At 44.1% G+C, this 23,553-nt stretch overlaps 2 protein-coding genes across 4 annotated transcripts in view; both read left to right on the forward strand.

The window, feature by feature from the left end:
* Window positions 1–254: 254 nt before the first annotated feature.
* RBBP5 (retinoblastoma binding protein 5) overlaps window positions 255–23,553 on the forward strand; it is a 40,224-nt gene continuing 16,925 nt past the window's right edge. Inside the window, exons 1-11 of one of the 3 annotated variants that reach the window (XR_663759.1) lie at window positions 255–466; window positions 968–1,130; window positions 1,597–1,706; window positions 1,886–2,005; window positions 2,285–2,438; window positions 2,549–2,620; window positions 3,204–3,321; window positions 4,127–4,196; window positions 4,316–4,545; window positions 4,818–5,012; window positions 8,398–8,885. Coding sequence is in view for 2 of the 3 variants with exons in the window: in XM_009327362.1 (XP_009325637.1) it covers window positions 990–1,130; window positions 1,597–1,706; window positions 1,886–2,005; window positions 2,285–2,438; window positions 2,549–2,620; window positions 3,204–3,321; window positions 4,127–4,196; window positions 4,316–4,545; window positions 4,818–5,012; window positions 8,398–8,426 (1,239 nt within the window). In the remaining variant the exon portion in view is untranslated. Of the gene's footprint in view, window positions 467–967; window positions 1,131–1,596; window positions 1,707–1,885; window positions 2,006–2,284; window positions 2,439–2,548; window positions 2,621–3,203; window positions 3,322–4,126; window positions 4,197–4,315; window positions 4,546–4,817; window positions 5,013–8,397; window positions 10,234–23,553 lie in introns of those variants that run through there. The other 2 variants (XM_009327362.1, XM_009327363.1) reach the window with 2 other exon arrangements.
* TMEM81 (transmembrane protein 81) lies at window positions 11,864–12,699 on the forward strand. The gene has a single exon (XM_009327439.1). It carries the CDS (start codon window positions 11,905–11,907, stop codon window positions 12,697–12,699), a length of 795 nt encoding a protein of 264 aa, XP_009325714.1. The 5' UTR covers window positions 11,864–11,904.

Here is a 23,553-nt window from a genome sequence, read left to right on the forward strand (position 1 = left end):
ACGGCTGTTCTCATTTTTGTTAGGATTTGCCTGCGTTTGCTGAGTGTCGGGCGCTCCGACGCCCTGGCAGCTCTCAACACCTGGGCCTGTTGGCTGCTGAAATGCCAGCCCGTTGCGGGATACGTGGTCACGTTTTTAGGGTAGTTTCCTTTAAGAGAGTTTGGAAATGCGCTACGCCTGTTAAGTTTTTGGGTGTTAGTCTATTTTTCAGGCTAACAGATTTATATCTGAGCCCGATAAGTCGGCCCGATAATTTTAAACCCTGGGTGTATGTTTTATGCATTTAAGGAGTAACTTTCCCTTGAACTGCCTCTCGTTACTGTAGCTGGAGTCGAGACGGTCACAAACTGGTGAGTGCCTCGACCGATAACATCGTGTCGCAGTGGGATGTGCTCTCTGGAGACTGCGACCAGAGATTTCGATTTCCTTCGCCTATCTTGAAAGTTCAGTACCACCCTCGAGACCAGTAAGTCCTGCGTAAAAAGGGTCGAACGCTCTCGTTTTGGTGGAACTGCTCTGGCTTTGGTAGAACTAACGATTGTTAAAATGCTCTTATTGCGGTTTGCAAAGTGATTTTTTCCGAACGCAGTAGACGCCGTCAGCGTGTCGTCTTTTTGTGATCAGAACCCGAACTGGATTTGTAGTGGCTCTTTTTATTATGAAGATGTCAGGAAGGGAGGAGAGTAAACAAGGGAATAATTCTTAGAAATGTGTATAGGACTGTCTCTTTGAGTTTACAAGTTACTGTGTAAACTTGGAGAGGCTTCCAGAAAAAGAAAGGAAGTGAAAGTAGACACCGGCTTAACGTGATTTTGTGATTTTTAAAGTAACAAAGATGAAAGAAGATGATGAAAATACAGGGGTATGCTATATTTCTTGATACGGGTTGAGATTTTTTTCTACTTCTAAATGTGGAAACCTCTTTTCCAGAGAAGAAACCGTTAACTCTTCTTGTTCTGCTTTGCAGAAACAGAGTTTTGGTTTGTCCCATGAAGTCGGCGCCGGTGATGCTAACGCTGTCAGACTCCAAACATGTTGTCCTGCCTGTGGATGATGACTCTGACCTCAATGTCGTGGCCTCCTTTGACAGGCGAGGGGAATACATTTATACGGGCAATGCCAAGGGGAAGGTGAGACTGCAGCAGGCGGCACTGGGTGCAGTAGCTTAGATCGCTTCCTGTCTTTTATCAAGACGCTTAACGTTTCTGGGTTGCGTTCTTTGTTTTAATACATAAATAAGGCTTCTGGAATGTCTCTTGAATAATTGATATTGCGCTGATACGATCTTCTGAATAAAGTATCACACTTTGTCTTTGAAGATCTCTAGACTATAATACTTTGTCTGAGTTAGGTCTCTGTGTTGCTGTTGTCTTTGACCGTGTTTGTTGGATCCTTTTCCAGCGTAAATAAACCAATGTTTATGTCGCAGAACTGTCGCAGAAACTGTAGTAGAAACTGCAGTTGCAGAATCCCAACTATTCCTGTGTAGATTGCTGAGGCTTCTGTTGTCAGGGTTAGTAGCTGATGTGAAAGGTACCGAAAGGGGAGTGAGTTGTTGTGAAGACACTGATTGCCTTCTGTCTCCTTCATCTTCAGATCTTGGTCTTAAAAACAGACACTCAGGATCTTGTTGCTTCCTTCAGAGTGACGACTGGAACCAGCAACACCACAGCTATTAAATCGATTGAATTTGCTCGGAAAGGAAGGTGAGTTACTTCCTCTATCAGGTGGTATCTTTAAAGATGAATTGAAAGCTATAGGGTAGATTGACAGAGCATACAAGGTCTTAACCGCCCCCCCCCCTTCTTTCATGGAACATACTCTAATTCTTTTTATTTTTTTAGTCTTCTAATGCAATGCATGTTCTGTGCCCTCCTTCCTACAGCTGCTTTTTAATAAACACAGCTGACCGGATAATCAGGGTGTACGATGGCCGTGAAATTCTAACTTGTGGACGGGATGGGGAGCCTGAACCGATGCAGAAGCTGCAGGATTTGGTGAACAGGTAAGAGGCAGCAGAATGGCTGGTCAGCCTGGCTTGAAAAGGTGAGGTTTGTGTGCTCGGCACTAACGGGAGTCTCAGGGTGAAGGGTAGCTCCGTGTCTTATTCAGTGTAACGGACAGATGCTTTCATATGAAACCTGTCTGGCACAACCTGAAGTGTAAATATTATTTGTGAATGGGTGTGTGTAAGATCCCAGTCTGAAGAACAAGCCCACTCCTCCGTCCTCCGTGCTGTGCCGTTGTTTAACTGTTTAGCTTGCGATGTTGTTTTTGCACGCAGGACACCGTGGAAGAAGTGCTGTTTCTCTGGTGATGGTGAATATATAGTGGCAGGTTCAGCACGACAGCATGCCCTGTACATTTGGGAGAAGAGTATCGGAAACCTAGTGAAAATCCTCCACGGGACCAGAGGAGAGCTGCTCTTGGATGTGGCAGTAAGAAAACTGTCTGCTATTACGATGTTTCTTGTTATTTCAAAAACTAAGCTTTCTTAATTCCATTTACCAATTAAGTTCCTCCTCTTTTCCCTTTCAAATAAATCTAGTGGCATCCTGTCCGACCGATCATAGCTTCTATTTCAAGTGGTGTTGTGTCAATATGGGCTCAGAATCAAGTGGTAAGCGTTTTAGGTCATTTCCTTAAGAGGATTCCCCAGTGGTCTCCATACTAGTAGGGTGAATTACTGCATGTTGAAGTCCTTTATTAAATCCCAGTTTGACAGGCTCGTTAGGTTCACCCGTCTAACCTGAAATATGTTTGCCATCTTGTTGAATGTGAGGAGGGTACTCGCGCTTCAGGGGCTGAACTAGTTAAGCTTTGCATTAAAGTCTTAAGTATCATCACAGGGACACTTTTATGTGGAAATGGTGTCCTGAGCGTGTCGTGTCAGTGCAGGAAATCTGTGTGAGCGAGCCAAAACTTAGGTGGCTAAACATGAACGTACAGCTCTGAGTGTAGGGGTAATTATTACATATGGTGCAATATTTAAGGACTATTACGATGTCGTATTTTCAGTAGGAACTCATTTGTGCAGTTTCTAATTTGCCACGTGACTGTGGACCCGAATGAGGCTTGATTTTTATGATCCTGCGCGTGGCTTGGGGGATTTTAATGCAGAATGAGATTGTAATCTCATGAGTCCTCACGACGGCTGCTGTTCCTTTGCCTAAGGTAAAAATAGTTTTGAATTTGTGGTTTAGGAAAACTGGAGTGCCTTTGCGCCTGACTTCAAAGAGCTGGATGAAAATGTAGAATACGAAGAGAGAGAGTCGGAGTTTGACATTGAAGATGAAGATAAGAGTGAACCAGAACAGACAGGTACTGCATAAACTGTGTTTCTATGTAGCAAATAATCGTATTCTGAATATGTGAGCGTAGCAAAAATTAAAACTAGTGGTCACGGTAGTACACGTGGGCGTTAAATGACAAAACAGGAGTGGAATAAATGAAAATGTATGAACTAGCACAGTCAGTATGATTCCTGCCGGTTGACATGCAACAGTTTTTTTTTGAAATGCCTCCCCTCTCCAGTACCTGTTTAAGCAAAAAGCAATAGCAAACAGGCGTTTGTCGTTGTACGGGCTTGCTCTCGGCAGAAGCAGTGCTGAATTTGAATCAGTAGCAGCACAACCTGGCCACTTGGTGGTGCCAAAAAATTGTGTACTGTGAAAGGCTGTAGTTAAACTATGGAGAGAAATAAGGATTATTCCCAGCGTACCACAGAGCTCTCCCCGTTACCAGGCTTTGCAGCACTTCTCATACTTAGGTTAATTGTTGTTTAGCAGTTTTTAATATTCAAGTGTAACATTGGATTGTGCAAATTAAGCATTGAAACAAATTTCATCTGATTAAGAACTATTTTAGTGAAAACAACAAAACATTTAGAAGATGTAAAATCTTCCATCTAGCTTTACTACTAGTGTTTTACAGCAATAGGTCTGTATTAGAACACAGAAAAAAAAAAAAAAAACCTGATGGATTTAAGAGGAAATTCTTTAGGTTTGTTTTCTGCTTTAATTTTCATTTCTGCATGCCGAGACATTTAAGCGCAGTCCCGTTCTTTAGAAGTCATTTGGTCTTTTCCTTACTGTCTTTAATTCTTCTTTTTTCCCCTCCTTCTCAGGTGCTGATGCTGCAGAAGATGAAGAAGTGGATGTAACTAGTGTGGATCCCATTGCTGCCTTCTGCAGCAGGTGAAAGAGTAATTGTTTTGTTTAAAGTATGAATAGAAAACGTATCCCTAAGATTCTCTGTATAATATGTTACAATAAGCCCTAATTTTAAATGAAGGCAAATTTTTTTTCTTTCACAGTGATGAAGAACTGGAGGACTCCAAGGCTCTGCTTTACTTACCCATTGCTCCTGAAGTTGAAGATCCAGAAGAAAACCCCTATGGACCTCCACCAGATGCGGTTCAGAGTTCTTTAACTGATGAGGGAATAGGTTCTGAGAAGAAGAGGCAGTCCTCCTCTGACGGACCTCAGGCACCAAAGAAGAAGCCCAAAACCACCAACATTGAACTACAAGGAGTACCTAATGATGGTGCGTAGGAGCTGACATTGCAGAATAGGCAATGAAACATCTGAGATGGTCTGAAGACCAGAAGTTCAGAAGGTCACTCCTTAATTTTCATCTTCCCGTGAAGTCGCTTCTTACAGCAGTTATTAATGGTCACCAACTCTGCAAATTTTGCTGGCGTTTTGCAAACCGGGAATGAGTAAAGGCATCCTGAAACTGTAATTTTTAACGATGTATGTGCTGATAGAAGCATCCCAAGAGATAACTCGCTTTGGTAACACCTTGTCTCTCCACAGAAGTCCATCCGCTGCTGGGTGTGAAGGGAGATGGTAAATCCAAGAAGAAGCAAGCAGGCAGGCCTAAAGGATCAAAAGGTAAAGACAAAGATTCTCCATTTAAACCGAAACTCTACAAAGGGGACAGAGGTGCTTTACCTCTGGAAGGAGCAGCGAAGGGTAAAGTGCAGGCGGAGCTGGGACAGCCTTTGACAGGTAAGGAGAACCCAGCGTGAGCGTCGTTGGCTTGCTTGGTGGCCTTGCTTTGTACAGACCCTGACTTAATATAGTCATAGCATTTTATCTTCCCAAATGGCACTTGCTCACTAAACGTTTAGCTGCTGTCAAGGATAGGCAAAATTTTACATTTTTTTAAGTGGAAGTGCTTTCAATATTTTTGATAAAACTGATATCCATGCCTGTGTTGTTGCATATAAAGAGCATGTAGGGTTTTTAATAGAGATTGAGCACGATTTCAAAAGCGAAAAATCTTTCGATGACTTTAATCTTTTTGATAACTTCTATCGACTCTTACATAAACAGTAATAACATTTGGTTTTGCTGGGTTGATTGGGGGGGGAGGAATGTAAATAGTGAAGGATTCTGAAGCTTAAATTGACATTTTGTGCCGTCAATACTAGGCAGAGTGATGAACAGAAAAGTTCTGTAAGTGGAACTAGGAAATGGAGCATCAGTAATGGTCCATTTGATACACGAACCCTGAGATAAAAGTCAGGAGCTAAATTTTCTATTCCTAGCTATACAGCAGCCTTAGTTAAATTCCAGAAAGTACAGTTGCTGTAAACAAGGATAGATTTTGGTGGACTTTTCTCCCTTTTTTTTTTTGGTCATATTTTGTTGCTTGTGTACTAAAACAGGACTGTTGCAGTCACCTTTGTTGGGGCTCAGACTTAGTCTCAGAGAGACTAAGCATTTCCCTTCTGTCTCATTTGCTACTTCAGCTTCTTATTTGGGAAAAGTTCATTCAAGTGTAGTAAAGAAAGCACGTGTTTGGATTAAGTGATGTGGACTCCCTTTTTTTTTTTTTTTTTAGATTGTAGTGAAGAATTTGGGGTTGGTATATAAATGGTTTCAAAGACACAGTGTAATTGTTATATCAAATTTTGCATTTCCTTGAACTCAGCAGCAACTGCTGTGGATTTTAGACTCTACAGAAGTGGTTTTATTTTTCCCTCCCTTCCTTCCCTCACTGCTGGTCCTATGCTACCCACCTTGCTCATTGTCCTTCCTGCTCAGCTCCTGTTATGTTGCTTGTACTAGTACTGATAATTGCTATTTGTAGAAAAAGGGAATGTGATAAAAGAAACGTAGTCTATACATGGAAAAATGTGGTGGGTGTTTTCTGGGCTTCCATTTAACCCTTTCACGCTGCACCTTGCAAAATCCAGAAATTAAACAGCCAAGAATATCCTTAGCCCTCGTTTGTACCCTGGGAGGTACTGAGTAGCTTCTAGTGTCAGATGTACCGGACAGGGTAATTCTCTTTTGACTTCTCAAGTCATTAGGGGGCATCCAGTATGTTTTAAAGTACGATAGTAAGGCATTGTCTGGATTGTGTAGATCCTCAGATGTTTTTGCTGGCACCTGTTACACATCCTGATTGCTCTGTTGTGCCGTGCTGGATGGACAAGACCGGTTTGAAGACTGAATTGAGTATAACCATTAGTTTCATCAGCAGGCCTGTTGATTGCTTTCTTTTATCACGCTGCTAATTAACACGACCATATGCAAAAGGATATAAATGAGAAAGGATTGTGCACTGGAAACAACAATGTGGCTTCCAAAACGAATTTCAGTCGTCATTTGCTTCAGAAAATCAATGCTGTGTGTTTTGACTTTTCCATGTTTAAGTAGCTGTATAAGCAGTCTGTTTTCAGAGAAATAGTTTTAATAGCAAGTATTTTTGTTCAACTTTTTCAAGGTATGTTTATGTAAGTTTGTTATCAACTTGTTTTACTAATTTGCTCGATCTACGTTTGTAGACAGATCTCAGTGTCCTTTCTTCTTGCAGCTTGGGATCACTATTGCATCGGTCTGTTCTGAGAGCTGGAAAAATAATACTCCCATTTCCTCTAACGCATTTCAAATGAAGCAACATTCTAGGCAGACTCCTTGTTTTTTACACATCCTTGCAAAGCCATATTTGGGAGGATTTTTGTGTGGTTTTGCTTGTAATGCTCCCATGCAGTTGTTATAGTCTGACTTGCTATAAAAGACAGCAGTGGAATTTTACTGGCTACTGCTGCTGAGCTTGGGATGTGCATACCCGTGCCAGTACAGTTAGCTTTGGTTTTTGGACACTGTAAAAGGGAAATTTGCTTTTCTTATGAACAAATGGGTTCAGATCCAAGTTCCCTACTTACTTTACCCATCTGTTGGAGGTGGTAGAGCTTTCTAAAATTTACTTTTAGTCTTTGTTGCCTGTAAGCACTTTAAGGTATTTTTCCATGTTGGTGTTCTTTAGCTTGACTGAGCTATAGGCAAATAATTAATATTGCTATAATGGACTTCTGTCTCTCATTAGGACCTGTTGTTATGCTCCCTTCTACAGTACTGTTGACTTAAGAGGACCTGATAGATCCGTGCAGTAGATCTCAGTAGTCAGTGTTGGAAGTGTCTATATGAGTCATGTTATAAGAACAGACTGCCCGCTGAAAGAAACTGTCGCTTGGATCTTTCCAAACTCACAGTAGTCTTTCAGTCCATGAAGTTCATGTCTGTCTGTCTCTGTTCTCTTTATGGCTTCCGCTTAAAATTCCTGTTTTGGGTAGCCAGTTTTTTCTTGGGGTGGTTGGTGTTCCACCACGTGCTAATACACACTTCCAAATTCAAATGGCCACCTGCCTGGGATCCTGGAGCCAGACTGCCTTTTCTGTCTCTCGTGCATGAAGCTGTTAATTCTGCTAGTTCCTTGTGCACTTGCTTTCTGAAGTAACTAATCGGTCGCTAAAACAGTCACACAACAAGCATTTCTCCTCTGGAAACTGTTTGCTGATATGCCATAATACAGTGTCTTTCCGCAAGCTGCGCGGCCGGGACTTGGAGCCTGCTGCAAGTGCGTCTGTGTCACTGTGCTGTGCGGTCCGGCAGTAAATGTCTTATTCTTAAAGCTGCTATGTCAAAATCAGGTTTTGTGTAAACAAACTGAGAAGCTTGATCCATTTTATAGTTTTAGAATAAAATCTTACGGCGATCCGGTTTAACCCAAACTTAGGTGGAAGTTGTTGTTTTCAGTTGTGCTTTTGCTCTGAGATTTTGGGATTGATGAATCAAAAAAATTTTACACCAGGTAAGTTTGCTCACAACTTTGTGCAGTAAAAGCTCAGAGTTGCTTAGCCACCTTGTCTGTGCCTGTGCACGTGATCTGAAATACAAGTGCAGAAATACTAGAGATCTTAATTTGTTGTAGGCGGTGTCTTGTTGATTATATCTCATTCTGGAAAGAATGGTTTTATCTAGAAAATCTTGTTCTCTTTCATTTTTTTTTCTGGAAATGCTACCGTATTTGGTGGTCTCTGGTTTCTGGTAACATCTGTTTGAGTCTGATTACTTATTTTTCACCTGTCTTTGATCTCTTTAGCAGGTGGTGCAATCTCAGAATTGTTATGAAGACACTCTTTATCTTCCTGTACTCTTTCCTATATTGGCACCATAATGTGGAATACAGATGAAATGCTCAGTCAGAGTGGACTGACTAAAACAGCAGACTGATTGTTCACGGATTCAGGGAGTGACTTTTGTAAGAAATGAATATGGAAGAGGAAACGGCCTTCGTTCCTCCTTAACTGCCTCTTCATTGAACAGTGTAAGATGCTGACTCTCAGGTCATGCGATTTGCAAAGAGACTAACTGGACTGCCTTTGGGTTGACGTATGTAACTATTTCTCAAGTGAGCCGGTACCCAACGTTCTGCCACTCCACAGCTCATCAGCCATTGTCTCTTAAATATTTTTTTTTTGTTCCTGGATTGAAGAATACCCAAAGTCTGTATTTTTATTCCCGATGCCGTATGACTGTGTATCCCGCAAACTTCCCTTTCTTTGCTGTTAATTTTCATTTCAGTGAGTTGTAAGTCCTTCTATGCCAGCTGCATTACCTTATCAGCTTTTCTGTTAGCTCAGTGTGATGTCTTCTGTGCTGACATGCTTAGTAAAGCGCTGCTGCTGATGTGCCAGGTTTGATTTCATCTCAGGTGGACAGAGATCCAATGTGAAGAATCAAGGCACCCTCTGAAGTCTGCAAAGAATGAATCGTCATATTGTGAATATTTTAGATGTGAAGGATGACTCTGCTTATGGGAAGAGGAAGAAGTGAAAGTAGCTCTAGTTAAAATACTCAGTTCATATGCTTTCTTCTAGCCTGTGACATGAAAAGCTGTGTTGGCAGTTTCTTTCTCTCCTTGCAAGTGTTTTTATTCTGTCTCTTTCCTGTGAGGTGCCCTACCAGAAACAACTGGTTCCCTCCTTAGCTGGTAGGTACTCGCAGTTAGAGAAGAAACAGAACCAATATTTCTCCCAACTGCAACAGTAGGTTTTCAGGGTTTTTTTCCTCACTTCTGGATCAAGAATGGAAGAAAGATGAATGCTAACAGCTCATTCCCAGCCATGCTTCAACCTTTTAATCCTTAAAGACGGTTGGGATATTTTCCTTGTGGGAATGGGAAGAGAGGCTTTCTCTATCCAACACCTACAGCCTCTCTGTAGTACCTCTCTCTACTAGACCAACCGCCTGTTAAAAGAAAGTTTTCATTCCTAATGCCCCTTGTTTTATAGACTTTTATAGTTCCTATGCAATTACTTTCAGTTTTTCCCTAGGTGTAATTATTGAGATTATCACTACGTATTTAAATTTTCAAAGTGTCCTGCAGACATGAAAAACCAAGAAGAGGAGTCATAAAGAGATTGATTAATTTGCAGTCGGAAGTATGCATAGTTGCATGAGATATAAGCGTGGGAAGAGAGGAGACATTTTAAATCGGAAGGTTTTTTTAAAACTGGTATTTTCATTTCTGGCTTTGGTACAGTGGCCTGCTTCATTTAATGAAATTCATTCCCATGTGTGCAGTATTAGTTTTCTTTGTTCTTTCTGCTTGTAGGATGACTCGCATCTTTCCTGGAACACTGTTATGTCAAATCCACCCATACGTGGTGTGGCTGAGCCCATGAGCTTTAAAAGATGCACAGGCAATGGTTCTCTAGATTATTTTAAAGCATATAATTTGCCACAGACTCCAGCCTTCATTTCTGTTAAAACTTCTCTGTACAGTGTATATGTCCTTGGTTTATGTTCTTCCATCTTTTATTTTATTTTTTGGTATCTGTAGTTTTGTATAATATTTGTCGGATACTGGCTTGATGGTAGTATTTAGCAGTGATGTTAGTTTTTGTGTTTGTAAATAAAGAGGTATGTTTTATTTCCTAAAGTCAATGGGTAAGTTTTGGCTTTTCCATACTTCCGTGATTGTTTATACTGTGACAATGTTTAGGAATCCTACAATACAGCTCCGCTGCAAACGCAAACATACTGTGCCTTCACCACAGCTGGTGCGTTGTTGTTTGGTTGGTTGGTTTTTCGGTGTGGCATTTGGTTGATGATCTCTTTTCAAGAGGCAGGAGTAAATCTGTAGTCCAATAAAAGCCCTGTATCCCGGAGCGCAGCCCAGGCGCTCCAAGACAGACGTGCGAAAGGGGAGCTGAACACAAAGCGTGCTGGGCGTAGAGTGCACCTCCAGGGAAATTGAATGTGGAAAATACATCTACCAGATCTTCAGAAGTCTTCATTTTAATAAATTAAGGATTTTTAGGAAGAGAAATATGGATATTCATTAGCAGAGCTGTTGAAGAACATGGCAATCCAAATCCTTTCTGCAATCCATAATTCAGGTGCTGGTAAGGAGATACTGATTATTGAACTGGCTTGACCACAGTTCAGTTACGCCATCAGAAATAAGTCACTTTGATTTTTTTTTTTTTTTTTTTTTCCATGAAGAACTTTTGTAGTAGTGCATTATTCTTTTGGGACGCTTGAGCACTAAGTGAATTATTCTGGGTGTACGAGTGGCTTCTCTTTTACAGATGCATCAGTTGAATGTGGAGGTTTTGGCTCAGATTGCTCGTCGGAGTCAGTGGCTGTATGTGGCGCAGAGCACAGGGCTCAGGCTCGCAGCTCCTCTGAGTGATGTTGCGAGGCCAGTGCTGTTGAATCCCTTCTGAGTCTGATAGTGGATGTCAAGAGCCTAATATGATACTTTTATGCCGAGTCCTCGTCTCAGAGGACTCGCTTTGCCTTCAGACTTAGGGGAGTTCTTTGTTCTCCCTCGGAAGGTTTGGGGCCACATTCTGACCCGGGCAGCCGGACTGTGACATCGGCACCGCTTCCCCAGGAACACGGGCTCGCGGGGACGTGAGTGACCACGAGCCCTGTGTAGAGATGGATGTCGTCAGTGACAACATGCTGTTCAGATTGCCTTTGATGGCAGTGCCATCAGACTATCTAGAGGTTGAAATCGTGTTTTTGTGATCTTGGTAATTTGGGGAGTACTTTAGATTTTGGTATATAAACCAGAACTGCGTAGGTGCTGCATAAGGAATTAGGCTTTCTTTATGCTCAACAGCGTTATTTTAAAGGTTCCAGTAGCAATTACTTATATTGTTTTATAGTTTGGTGGGAAAATGAAACTGGAACAGTACTTCTTTGCAGTGGAAATTCATCTAAAATAGTACGTAAAATCTTACAGAGAAGGGAGGACTTCATCTTTTTTAAAATTGTCAAATAGATCCCAATCGCTGGAATATAGTGGATTAAAACATTCTGCTGCTGTGTTACACGAACTGGAATTTATGATTCACACTGACCAACAGAGTAACGTGTTGCATCTTCTTTAGCAGTGTTGTACTTCAAGCCTGTCTTGTTGGAGGGTTTTTCCTAACAGAAGGATTTTGTCTTGAAGATGATGCTGGTGGGATTTCAGAAATACTTAGTTTGAAGGTTTACAAAGAATGATTTGTGGGTTCGGTTTTTTTTTCTTTTTTGACTACTGAATTTGCACAGCTTTAGCAAGCAGCACGGGTGATTGATAACCCCCGATATGAAGACCTTGGGAAACAGCCACATCCTTGGGATATTACTTTGTGCTTTCTATCTAGTGTTGGTAGTTTCCTCTGAAACTGAAATTACCATCCCAGAAGAGCTGAAGTCAGCTGTAGCGAAAATTGCAGTCAACAGCACATCCTGCAGCGTCACCTGTGGGCTGGGCTTCAAACTGGAGGAGATGTGCGAGATCACTCCGGACGGAGGGAGGAGGAATTGTACCTTGCGCCGGTCGGACTGCCTGACCAGCTGGGTTTGTGGCTTACTCCACTTCACCGTCCCTGTGGGCAAACCCTTCCAGTTCAGCTGCCTGACCTCGGACGCAGTCGGCTTTGATAGCCGAGCCTATAGCTATACGTGGAGGCTTGCTCAAGGCCTTATCACCACAAATGATGTACTGTTCAGACCTTTCAAAACCACCGATTCTTTCATCAGATTTTCCCCTACCAGGGAGTCTGATGCAGGGACTTACCGATGTGATGTGCAGATGTTGAAGACATTCAGAGTCATCAAGAGGGTCTACTTTGGGGTCAGAGTGATCCAAAATGACTTAGTGGATCTGAACTTTGAAAAATCCCTGACCTGGGAACAGAAGTTAGCGGCAAACAAGGAGGAAGGAAACACAGAAAACAGCACCCATGAAGAAGTGCAAGAGCAGCAGCACTTTTGGCAAGGAGAATTGTTTTACGAATGCTTGGTAGGCGTTGGAAGTGGAGTGATAGCGGGTGTCTTGGTGAGCATGGCTCTCTACTTCTTCCAGAAGATTTTGGGAAGGAGAGCTGCAGAGAAATGAATGAGATTTAATGCAATTGCTTGTCTCTGTCTCCTTATTAGTGTTGATGCAGTATTCTGTGATGTTTGTAAATATTTTTTTTTTCTGGCTGACACAATCTATTACCAAATATTTTCTTAACCTTCGGAGTCTGGTAAGTTAGTACAGGACTGTAGCACCAGAGCTTGAGTCTTAATGGAGTAGTGCAGACAGTAGCTCCAGATGGGGCAAGGCAGTTTGCCTCCATGTGGTGCGAAAGGATGGTCTGGAATGGTCCAGACAGGACTTGGAGGACACTGAGCCACAGAAACTGCCCACTGCTCGCTGCTATAACTACCTTGCCATGCTCCTCTAGCTGGCCTTTATTTTACCTCTAGGTGTTCGGGGTTTTTTTATTTAGCTAATAACTTGCGATCCTGATTCCTGTCTTATTTCCTCGAATTTCTTCTGCTTTGCCCAGAACTCTGTGGTGATGTGAGCTGACTGAGATCATGATTTGGTAGATGGTGTTTCTCCAGCAAGAGGTGCAAAGAAGTAAGGATGCTTTCGAGGTGGGCTTACAAACCAGGTTTCCTGGCTGTCTGGTGTCCTTTCCATCAGATCCAAGTGGTCTGGTCTCAGCAGCTGTGGGGCAGTGTGGGGACAAGGGGTAGACCACCACAGCCTGCTTCCTCTAGAGAGATTTATCTCCCCGCACTGCAGCCTGGAAAACAGTAAAGTCTCTTCAAGTGATAGCTTGGAGCTTGCCCTGTTTCCTTTGTAGTGTAGAACAGCGAAGCAGGGAGCATTGGGTAGCACAAGCAAATCTTCAGTTTGAGCACTGCTGCTTAGGAACATAACTGGGTGATTTTAATCATGACTCAGACCTGAGCTCATTCCTAAAATCTTTAAAGGGGGAGGAAGGAAAGAGTTCAGTGGGCTTGTGGATCTTTCATTTTTCCTGGTGATTAATAAGTATAAAACATGCAGCAGCTCAGTAAGGAGTATTGTTTCCCCCTTGGTAGCAGAATCCACAGAGGGACCTATTAAGTGCCTTCAAGACTTTGTCTCTTATTTTACAGTAAACAACTGTATTTACTAAGTCTGTTTCCTTTTTTTTTCTGTGAACTAAAGTACAGGAATGCATAGCACACCCAATTCTGGGGAAAATAATGATATGACTCTAATATTAAAGATTGAAGCATACTATTATTTTTCTTTTTACCAGGACAATAACAAAAAAGCTTTAATATAGAAAGAGATGGATATAGAAGTAAATATCTTATTTGCAGAGAATCCTATTTAAAAAAATCAGTCTGAAACGTAGCGAGCCAAATCTTCGTGTACAGTCAAGTTGGTAATAAGTATATCGGGACAACAATCTGTAGACCCTGGCGTTGTCTAGCTGCATTTGAGTGGAGAAGCAAGCCTGTCATCGGGCTTGAATTCCCAGTTTGTAGTTTTACTGAGTTCCCTGTTTCTGCGGGGAGACTTTAATGCCACAATAACCAGCAGAAGTTTGGAAGTGTTGGGGGGAACCAGTCTGCAGTGATAGAAGATGCTTTCGGGAAGTTGCACTGTCCTCTCCTGATGCCTGGGGCGACCCTCTGGGGAGGGACAGGAGGGTTGCCACACAGTTGTGACAGACAGCAAGGGACTGTATGTCCTTCCGTCTGGCGACCTGGTCCTGTGGGTCAGAAGCTCCTGAATGGTGATCCAGTTGTCCAAGATTTTCTTGTTTCCATTCTTCATCAGCTTCTTCTGACTCAGCTCCACAATACTGAAGTTTCTCCTGTGCTCAGTGCTGGCTTTGTCTTCGCTGGGCTGTTCCCTCTGGCTCTGCAATGCTTTTCTCTGTTTCTGTTCCTCGGCTAGGAGCGTGTGCTGCTTTCTCTGATCCTTATTCCAGTATTTCCCAGTCTTTCGCTCACTGAGGGCATCCTCATCTGTGGTCAGTCTGCTTTGTTCTTCTGCAGTTCCCAAGGCCCTGTCCTTTAGCAGCCAGTTCTTGTGTTGCTTCTTCAAGGACCACTTGCTCCTTTCACATGCCAGCCTCCATCTGTTCCCGTTATCCCCTGCTCTGCCCTCTGGGCTTTCGCTGCATCGCCTTGGTTTTGCTGGCACTCTAGCCGGGTCACTTAGACACTCTGCAGCAGCCTTTTCCTGCAGCAAGATCATGTAGCTCCTATAACGACGTCTGTGGTGAGGAATCACAAGCTCTTTTGAGCCAGCAGTGATGTGTGGTGGTGGGCACACGTCTGTGGCCTGTGCTGATGGTTTGTTCTCGATGGCTTTATTTCTGTCCCCGCTCACTGCACTCTGCAGGCAGAGTTCACCCCTGTGCTGCGGCCCTTTCTCTCTTGGGGTGCTATTTTCATCAACCTGAAGGCACTTAGGGAGCCACTGGTCCTGTTTGCGTTGCTTGCAGCACCCCTCCTGACCCGTGAGGCATTTCTTCTTCCCTAGAAGTTGGTCTGTACTGGCTGCATCTGCTTTCCAGGAATTCTTGAAGTCTTCTGCACTCCTCTGTGCTTACGCTGCAGAAACTGGAATCGCTTAACTCATCGTAGGTGGGGAAGTTGTCCATAAGCAGTCCTCTCTGTGCAGGTGTACTGGTACAGAGATCTGTGCTGGGACCTTCCTGGCCACGGGCTGGTTCTGCTGCTGCATCAGGCCCTGAATTCTCACCTGGCTGAGTGCTGGTGTCAGTAAAGCCCAGGCCACTGTCCCACTCGGGATGGAGAAATTTCTGGTTTTCTTCTTTGCCTTCACTGTTTTCGCTTTCTGCCTAAAAACAAACACCCACAAGCTGTTAGATATCTTTGGGGCTATCCTCCCTGGCTGAGCATGAGTCATCTCTCTAAGCATCCTCCAACTGTATGCAATGGCAGGATTTCTCTCTTGCCTTAAGCTCTCCCTGCTACTGCTGTAAACAGCCTGAGGTGTGGCCTTACCAGGCTCCCAGAGACACTGGAGAGAGCTGCAGGGATGGAGTAACAGCTGCTGAAACTCAACTCATCTTGATGAACGAGGGCTAATGCCTGAAAGAGAAGTATAATGGGAGCAGGGAACATGCAAACCTGATGATGTAAGGCTGAGGTGACCAAAAAAGATTTTCAGAAGGTATGGAGGCAGAATGGGGTGGGATACCTTATAGTTCAACTCTTCTTTTCCTGTGGTACAGGGTGCAGGAAGTGGATAATTAGATTCATTATCACTGTTGCAATTCTGTGGCAGCAAGTAATCAAGGAAGGCCCTGCGGAGAAACCAAACGGGAACACCGGTCCCTCCCCAGCCCAGCGAGAGGGGCTGGCTCTGTGCTTTGGCGTGCTGAGGGCCATATTTTTGTTATTGTCTGAATGGCCAAACCAAAGAACCAGTGCTAGGCAGGAGCTAGATCAGCCTGTTTTAAGGTTAGTGGATGCAGCTGATTAGAAATCCAGCTTGGAGAGATATTGGCTGACCTTGTGCTTTGCATGCTATGCTATTGCTGCTTTCCAGGAGACTTTTCTTTACCTTGGTACGTACCCATCTAGGCAGAGATTTAAACCTGATTTGCTGCAGTTCTCTTCCTTGCGGCATTGCTCGTTCCCTGCTCTGAAGTCCATCTGGGTTGCAGCATCAGATGTTCAGGGAGGCTTGTGGGCAGACTTCTGTCTATGCACTTCCAGTGTAATCTGTTCCCCTCTGCTCTGGAGTATTTCTAGGATCTCCTCTAAGCTGGCTCTGGAGATATCTTTTTCCATTGACCTGGTTAGAAGGGGAGTGGATTGCAAAATAGTCCATACATACTTACTAATCTCGTGTTTTCTTAATACAGAATTTCTTTGCCTTGCCAAAGAGCTCCCCGTCCCTGAAACTGTTAGCTCTACTACAGACTTAACTGCTCAGAGGCTCCGCGGTATCTCCCCAAACTGGGAAGCAGATCCATGTAGGTAGGGCTTTTAATCGCCTCCTCATTCTGCTGCAGAGATGGGAGATGAAATCATATCTTTGTATCTCAAGTGTGCTTAAAAGATCAGTATGAAAAAAAGTTACAGTAAACTCCATGTTTTGCATTGGTTTACTGTTAATCTGCCCTGTTGATACCTGCATTAGGTTATCTGGCTTCTTTTATCTTAAAACTTATTTCTAATCAACTTGACTAAAACCACAGTGAGCCTCTTCTAAGTAGGGTGAAGCAAGTCGACTTAGCCCTTTGCCCAGATTTAACACCACAGTGAGCGAACTCTGCGTACGGTGAGCCCTAGATTTCTGTCCTGCGAAACTCTTCTCACCCCCAGGAAATTCTCCTCCTTCCACAGCCTGTAAAAAGCAGCAGCAGCAGCACCATGCAGTGTGCACCCATGTTTCAGCCTCCTCGGGAGCCTGCTGCCTGCCTGCCGGCATTCATCTGGTCTAGATCTCTCCTGCCCATGGGTGTCTTTGTGGCAGGTGCCTGTAAAAAAAAAATGTGCAAAGAGCAGCCACTCTTTTTAATACATATAAGCAAAAATACAAATAGCTGATGAAAACTGAAATAGGCATTTTCCACACACGATTTACGGAGCTCTTTTTGTCTACTGAACACGAAGAAATGGGCAATTGAACTTTGTAAATGAGAGATACCCATCACAGGAGAGAGGAAGCCGCGTGCTGCTGCCTGCTCTCCTGTCCATTTTGCTGTGTGGGATGACCTCCTCCAGTCGCGTTTGGGGCAGGCTGTGGGATCCCCTCTGTGCTGAAGAACTTTCTGAATAGCAGGAACAGACATATGCTTGGTTTGGGAGCTAATGGTTAAAATCAACAAAGAGGAGCTGTCCCATCTGGAAGAGCCTCTCTGCTCTTTCTAATGTAAATGCAGGGGCTTGCACCCCTGGGCAGCTATGTTTTAGAAATGCAGAAAGACTACATGAAAGGTCCGGGACAATCCATTTTCTCACTGCTTAGCTGAGGAGGTCAGAGTGGGAGCCAAAAGGGTCCTCCATCTTTTTATTGTGTCTTCCTTTTTTTTCCTCTGTTTTTCCAAGGGGAGCCAGATGCCCGGAGCATGAAAGATTAATATTTTTTTTTTTAATGCTTGTTTTAAGATGGAGGGCTGTGATGGACAGTGCAGGGCCAGCTCTCAGAAAGAATGGGGCTGGGCCTCTTATTGGCATAGTTGCTGTTTGAAATGGCACTTTCCTTGTATGCTTTTTTTGTTTTGGAGCAATCTAAAGTATGTTGGCTGATGTTGACATTAGCAGGTCAGCTGGGGGATGGAGGGGAAGGAAGGGAGAGCAGTCTGAGCTGAGGAAAAGAAAGGTCACAAAAAGGGAATAGGGGAGGTCGGAGGTCTAGGGAGGTCAGTGAAGGCGGCTGAAGCAAGGACCCTTCGAAACGGCATACCCTCCCCATCCCTACATTTCTTTCTGTCTCTTCCTGTAATCTGCATGTTTGCTTAGTCACTGTCCCTGTTCTTCCCAACATAACTGGCTGAATTGCAGAAAAAAAAGTGTCTCTTTCTGCTCTGAATTGGTAACGTGGTGCCTAAACTTCTTTTTCCCACACGTGGTCAGTTTGTCTGCCTCACCTGGAGGAGAGGATGGCAGGGAGTGCATGCAAACCCTAAGTGCTATCAGTTCCCCGCTGGAGGCTTTTTGTGGTACAAACTTCTGCTGCCTGCTGATGGTCCTAAGTATTAGGAAGCAATTAGTATTGTACATGCTAAAGCCAGACAGATTGTGTGAGGGAGGAAGTCAATTTGCTAATGGAATTAGCACTTGGAAAGAAGGAGGTAATAACAGAATGGTGAGGCATAGGCAGCTGTTTAAATTGCTGTTAGCTACTGAAGCTTATCTAAATTGAGTAACTAGATTGCCTTAACTGAACTTGAATGGCAGCAGAGAGGAAAACAAACCCCATATGCTTCTTTTGCACCAAGGTGGGGCTGTCTGACTCTTCCATCCTTTGTACGTTGATCTGTGTCAATTCTGTTACTTGTTCCTGCAGTTGCTTGCAGCAGTTCAGTGATCTGCCGGGATATATTGAACAGTGCAGCTCTCGGGCTGTTGTGTTCTTGTTCCGCCCTTTCCCACTCGCTGCTGCTTCTCATCTGCTGCTTTTCCTCTCCCTTTGGCTCATTTATTTAGTATCTCGTTTACTGCAGGCATTCCCTAAGCCTCACACAGGATAAAGGAAGTAGCTGGAAATGCGGTAATTTTCTTTAATGACCTTTGGTTTTGTAAAACATCTTTCCTAGTCAGGTATTTCAGAGCATTTTACAAAATGGTACTCTGGTTCTGTGGAAGCAGCAGCTAGGCTGGTGAATGCACCAGCAATGCAGTCCCCATCGGTAGTGCTCAGGCTGCTTTGGAGGCTGATTGCAGGACAGACACTTACATACCTCCCATCGAGGTTTTTAGGAGGTAGAGAGTAAAATACTTTGCTTATGGCTAAGAAACGCATGTGAATGCGTAACTACTGGCTGCGTAATGCACCTCCCTTCCCAAGGACAGCGTGGGATCTCTGCACTGTGCTGGGAACCACTTTGCCAGTGAACGTTGTCCAAGTCCATGGAATGATCCTTTTGAAAACCAGAGAAATTCAGAGTTCACTCTCCCCTTTCCTTTTGCTGGCTTTCTCCCAGCACAGATACATTGCGTAGCTCTTGATGTTTTGCCTGTGTTCTTCCCTGCATTTTTTCTAGGAAACTGCAGCTTTTTGGCAGTCATTTCTGCCACAGAATACTGTGTAAATATGTTCATTTGTTGCCTACCTCTAGTGATGCTGGCTTAGACCTGTGGCGTTCATGTACAAAGCAGTGTGTTCAGCTAAAGCATGCTAAATACTGTGGGTTTAATTCATGCGTCATCTTAGGCTGAGTATAGAAAAGCAAATTCACTATTGCAGCACTGATCCTAAGCAGGAGTGTTTTAGTTAACTCTAAATTAGTGTATGCTGAGTCAGACGTAGACCATAATGAGTTTTTTTTGTGCTTAGTTCTGATGATTGTTAATTTGATGCCATGACTTAATTTAATCAGAACTTTTAGACAGAATTATTTAGCAGCATATGAAATAACTCTTCCCTTTGCTTTGACTGTTTTGAAGTTTCTTCATCTTTAGCAAAATTTTTGTCTTTGGCTTCAGTGGGGGTCTATAAATCAATGTTATTGAAGAGCAACTGAGAGTCAGTAAAGGACAAATTCTTTTTAGGCAGTAAAATACGGTTTTATGAGTTTTCAAATATTGCATGCTGAGTTCTTTTGAAATTCTGGCTTTCGTGGTAGGTAGTAACTCCTCAAAATGATAAGACAGAAGCAAATAATAGGAGGATATGATTAAACAAAACCAACTGTAGCATAGAATTGCACAAAGCTTTTAAGATGTTGTCCCTCCGTTGTCCCTGAGAGTGTAAGCATTGCTTTGTTTTGCCCCCTGTTGTCCACAGCAGTAAAAAGATCAACTGCTTATTTTTTGAGTAGGAATTTCATGAAAATGCTGGGTATGAAGCATCTTCAGAGTGGTAAGAACCTGTTGGCTTTGAAGATTTACTCACAGAGGTAACTTACTTGTACCTTGATTTGGTCCCAAGAGGAGAGAAGAAAGATACTTTTCAAGCAGTTCCTCTTTCTTGGAGCTTTCCTTATCGGTTTCCCGGGAACGAAGCAGGCTCCGCTGATGTTGGAAGCCTAGTCTGACTTCTCTCCGCCTGGCTGCCCCAGGCTTCCGAGTTCATTCCAACCAGCGTCCGCCTGTCCCTTGCTTTTCTGTGTCCCTTGCATTTAAAAAAGCTGCTGCTGTTTACCTTTCCGGGGCAGGGGGGTCTTTCATTAACCCCTGCCACCAATCCCAGGCTGGTTTGCCTAAACATGGGTGCTCTTTGTGGAAACTGCCTGTTTCTTCCTGATGCTTTTTCATTTCCAAGGAAGGTCTACTTTTATTTTGTCCCTTTACATCTGTTTTGTGAGAGGAGGGCTGGATTGGGGTAAATCCTTTGCTTGCCCATTCGGTATTTGCAGGTGAAGTGACGGTTGTATAGAAAACGATTAACGAAGCCTCTGTGTGAGTGTCCAGGCTGGGGACTCGGCAAGCAGCGTGCGGTGCTGTGTAGGCAGCAAACGTGAGACTGAACAATGTAAGACCTAGAAACAAGAAATCCTTTAAAATGCCCGTGGGGAAGTAACGAGGAGGATGTTTTCTGAGGCGGGTGACAAACCGTTAGCTCTGGGGTAGATTCCTTTTAATTCTTGGAGTGTTTTGATACCAATTTTAAGGGATTTGCTTAAACAGTCTTTTTCTGCGACTTTAAACAAAGGAGCAGTAAACCAATTCAGCTGCCCTTCCCTCCCAGGAAAAACCCCAAGCAACTCATGTGAATTTGAACCTCATGCAGAAATGCTTTAGGTTTCACAGAAAGTTACCTATTTCCCCTTGATATTTATCTGTAGAAAAATACCTCTCTTGGGACCAGGCCTGCCAAAATATCGCAGCAAGGGCTGTACTCATAGTGGCTGCAGCCTTAACGCCTGAAACCTCTGTAGGAGCCTTTGCTGGAAACACGCTGACCCTCCTAGATAAACCATTTTTAGTTCTTAAATGCAGCTGAGCTCTCGTGGGGTTATAGTCATCAGCTGGTGCTGGCTCTCTGGCACTGATGGGCACAAGTGGTGCCTCACAGCATCCTTCATCCAGTGCCCGTGCAGCACGGCTTGCCGGCGTGCTCTCTCCGCAGGGCTGTGCTTGCGTTTCCAGCAGGACCCGCCTGTTTGTCAGCAACGGTACATTTGTCTCCTTAATTTATATCGTGTGCAGCGGCATTTAATGATGGCTCTTGAGAAGGCGGGAGTGCTCTTGTGGGGGCTGAACTGGGGAGGGATTCATCTCAGTCTCGGCCGCTCCCTGCTGGTTTCTTTAATGATGCTGCCCCCACCTTTACAAAGCTCCGTTGGAGCATAAATCCCTGAGCTAATTATGGCTCCGGTGATGAGCGCCTTGCCTGCAGCCCTGCAGAGCGTGGGGCAGAGGGGCAGGAGCCTGCCTGGGGTCTGAGCACAGCTGAGCCCGGCCTTTTGGGGCCCTTTGCGATCGGCACCCGGAGGCCGGGAGCTGGGCAGTGTTATATGGCAACCAAATACACTTGTCCCCTCAACCTGCAGGTGGCTGTAGCTTCTGGGAAAAGGGAGGGAGCAGCTGCCCTGTGTCTGACTGGGGTGCAGGCTGGCTCCCTGCTCTGCCTGCTCACCGCTGCCCTGTCCCTGCTGCTTCCCAGCCAGTGCTTCCCTCTGTCCTTAGGGGCTCAGAGGGGGTCTTGGGAGCACATCTTGCTGCGGCCAGTGTCTGAGTCCCCCTGTGCACCCCGTGGTCAAGCACGGTGTTTCTTTTAGGGGCTACATGAAAGTGAATGCATCCAGGATGGGCTGAGGGAGTCTGGGTGACACTCCCCACGCCCTGGTACTGCTGAGCCCAATTTCTCGTCTGTCTACTCTCCAGCATGACTGCGTCTGGCTTCAGCTTGACTCCAGTGGAGACCCTCTGGCCTGTACAGTTGCTCTAGCTGATCTCTTGACATCCTTCCCAAAGGTAGAAGGATGCCAGCAGATTTTTTTTAAGGCCAGAAGGAATGACTGATGAATTAATCTGACATAACATAGATGAGGTGATTTCATGCAGCGCTTCCTGCAACGAAGGAAATTATTTTCTATAATGTAAGTGAACATTTGCAAGCCTGCTAGCTTGTGGCTGATCTAGTGGATATCTTTCCTGGAATACTTCCAGTCTTGGTTTAAAGGCTGTGATTGATGATGAAGCTTTTTGGCAAGCTATTCCAACAATCAGTTACCCTTTCTGCTAATAAGGTGCATGAGATTTTTTACTTTGAGTTTTCTAGCAATACTTCCTAGCCATTGGAATACCAGCCAGAGGGAGCACATTATATTAACATCTCTAACCAGACCCTCAACGCTTGCAATTCCTTGCTCCATGGACAGTCTCTTCTCTTTTGATTAGTTATGACTGTCATGGGATAGAATTTGAGTTTACTATATCTTAATTGACTTAACTTTTGCTGAGGGGTCCAGCTCCGTGCGGATGGGGTCCCACTGGGTTCCTTGTTTGTACTGGTACGCGCTAATTGGCAGTCAGGAAACGTATAGCCCTGGGCCAGGGGGACTCCTGAGCAAGCAAGGTACTAATTGCATTTAAAGCTGGACAGACTCCAGTAGTTGTCTAAAGTCTCTGAAGATCTTTATTTATGAACTGCGTGCTACTGTAGCCAATAAATAACCATAATTACAGTAAGTACAGTATGCTTACAATGTTTCCCATTTTTCTTAAAAAAATAGCATACAACAAAGTCACTGAGAAGAAAACTGCCCTGTTTGTGTGTAGTGAAGCTGGATTAAAATATTCACAGCAGAGGGTTTCTGTGGGTGGGGAATAGCTTTGTAGGTTTAGAGCAGATGGGATTTAGACCCCCCAGGCGTTAGCTGAATGTGATGCCTGTATTATCCAACTGATTCCTTGGGCAAAGATACGAGTGTCTCCCATTCAGTGCACAACACTTAATCTGTCATGCTGCAAATGTGAGCCGCTCCTGATTCAAACTCATATAGCTGAGTGCTGAATTTAGTCCAGACAGCCTAAAACCAGAAGCACAATCTTGAGTCTGCAAGTTCAATAGTATCAGGTAGAATGATAGAATCGTTTAGGTTGGAAAAGACCTTTAAGATCATCAGGTCTAACTGTTAACCTAACACTGCCCAGTCCACCGCTAAACCATGTCCCTAAGTGCCACATCTACACATCTTTTAAATACCTCCAGGGATGGTGCCCCCACCACTTCCCTGGGCAGCCTGTTCCAATGCTTGACAACCCTTTTGGTGAAGAAATTTTTCCTAACATCCAATCTAAACCTCCCCTGGCACAACTTGAGGCC

Source organism: Pygoscelis adeliae, unplaced genomic scaffold (genome assembly GCF_000699105.1).
Source record: "Pygoscelis adeliae isolate BGI_AS28 unplaced genomic scaffold, ASM69910v1 Scaffold197, whole genome shotgun sequence".
In the NCBI taxonomy this organism is placed as follows: domain Eukaryota; kingdom Metazoa; phylum Chordata; class Aves; order Sphenisciformes; family Spheniscidae; genus Pygoscelis; species Pygoscelis adeliae.

Excerpts from the sequence above, each read along its gene's own strand:
- TMEM81 (XM_009327439.1), top strand. The coding sequence starts at position 11,905 with ATGAAGACCTTGGGAAACAGCCACATCCTTGGGATATTACTTTGTGCT.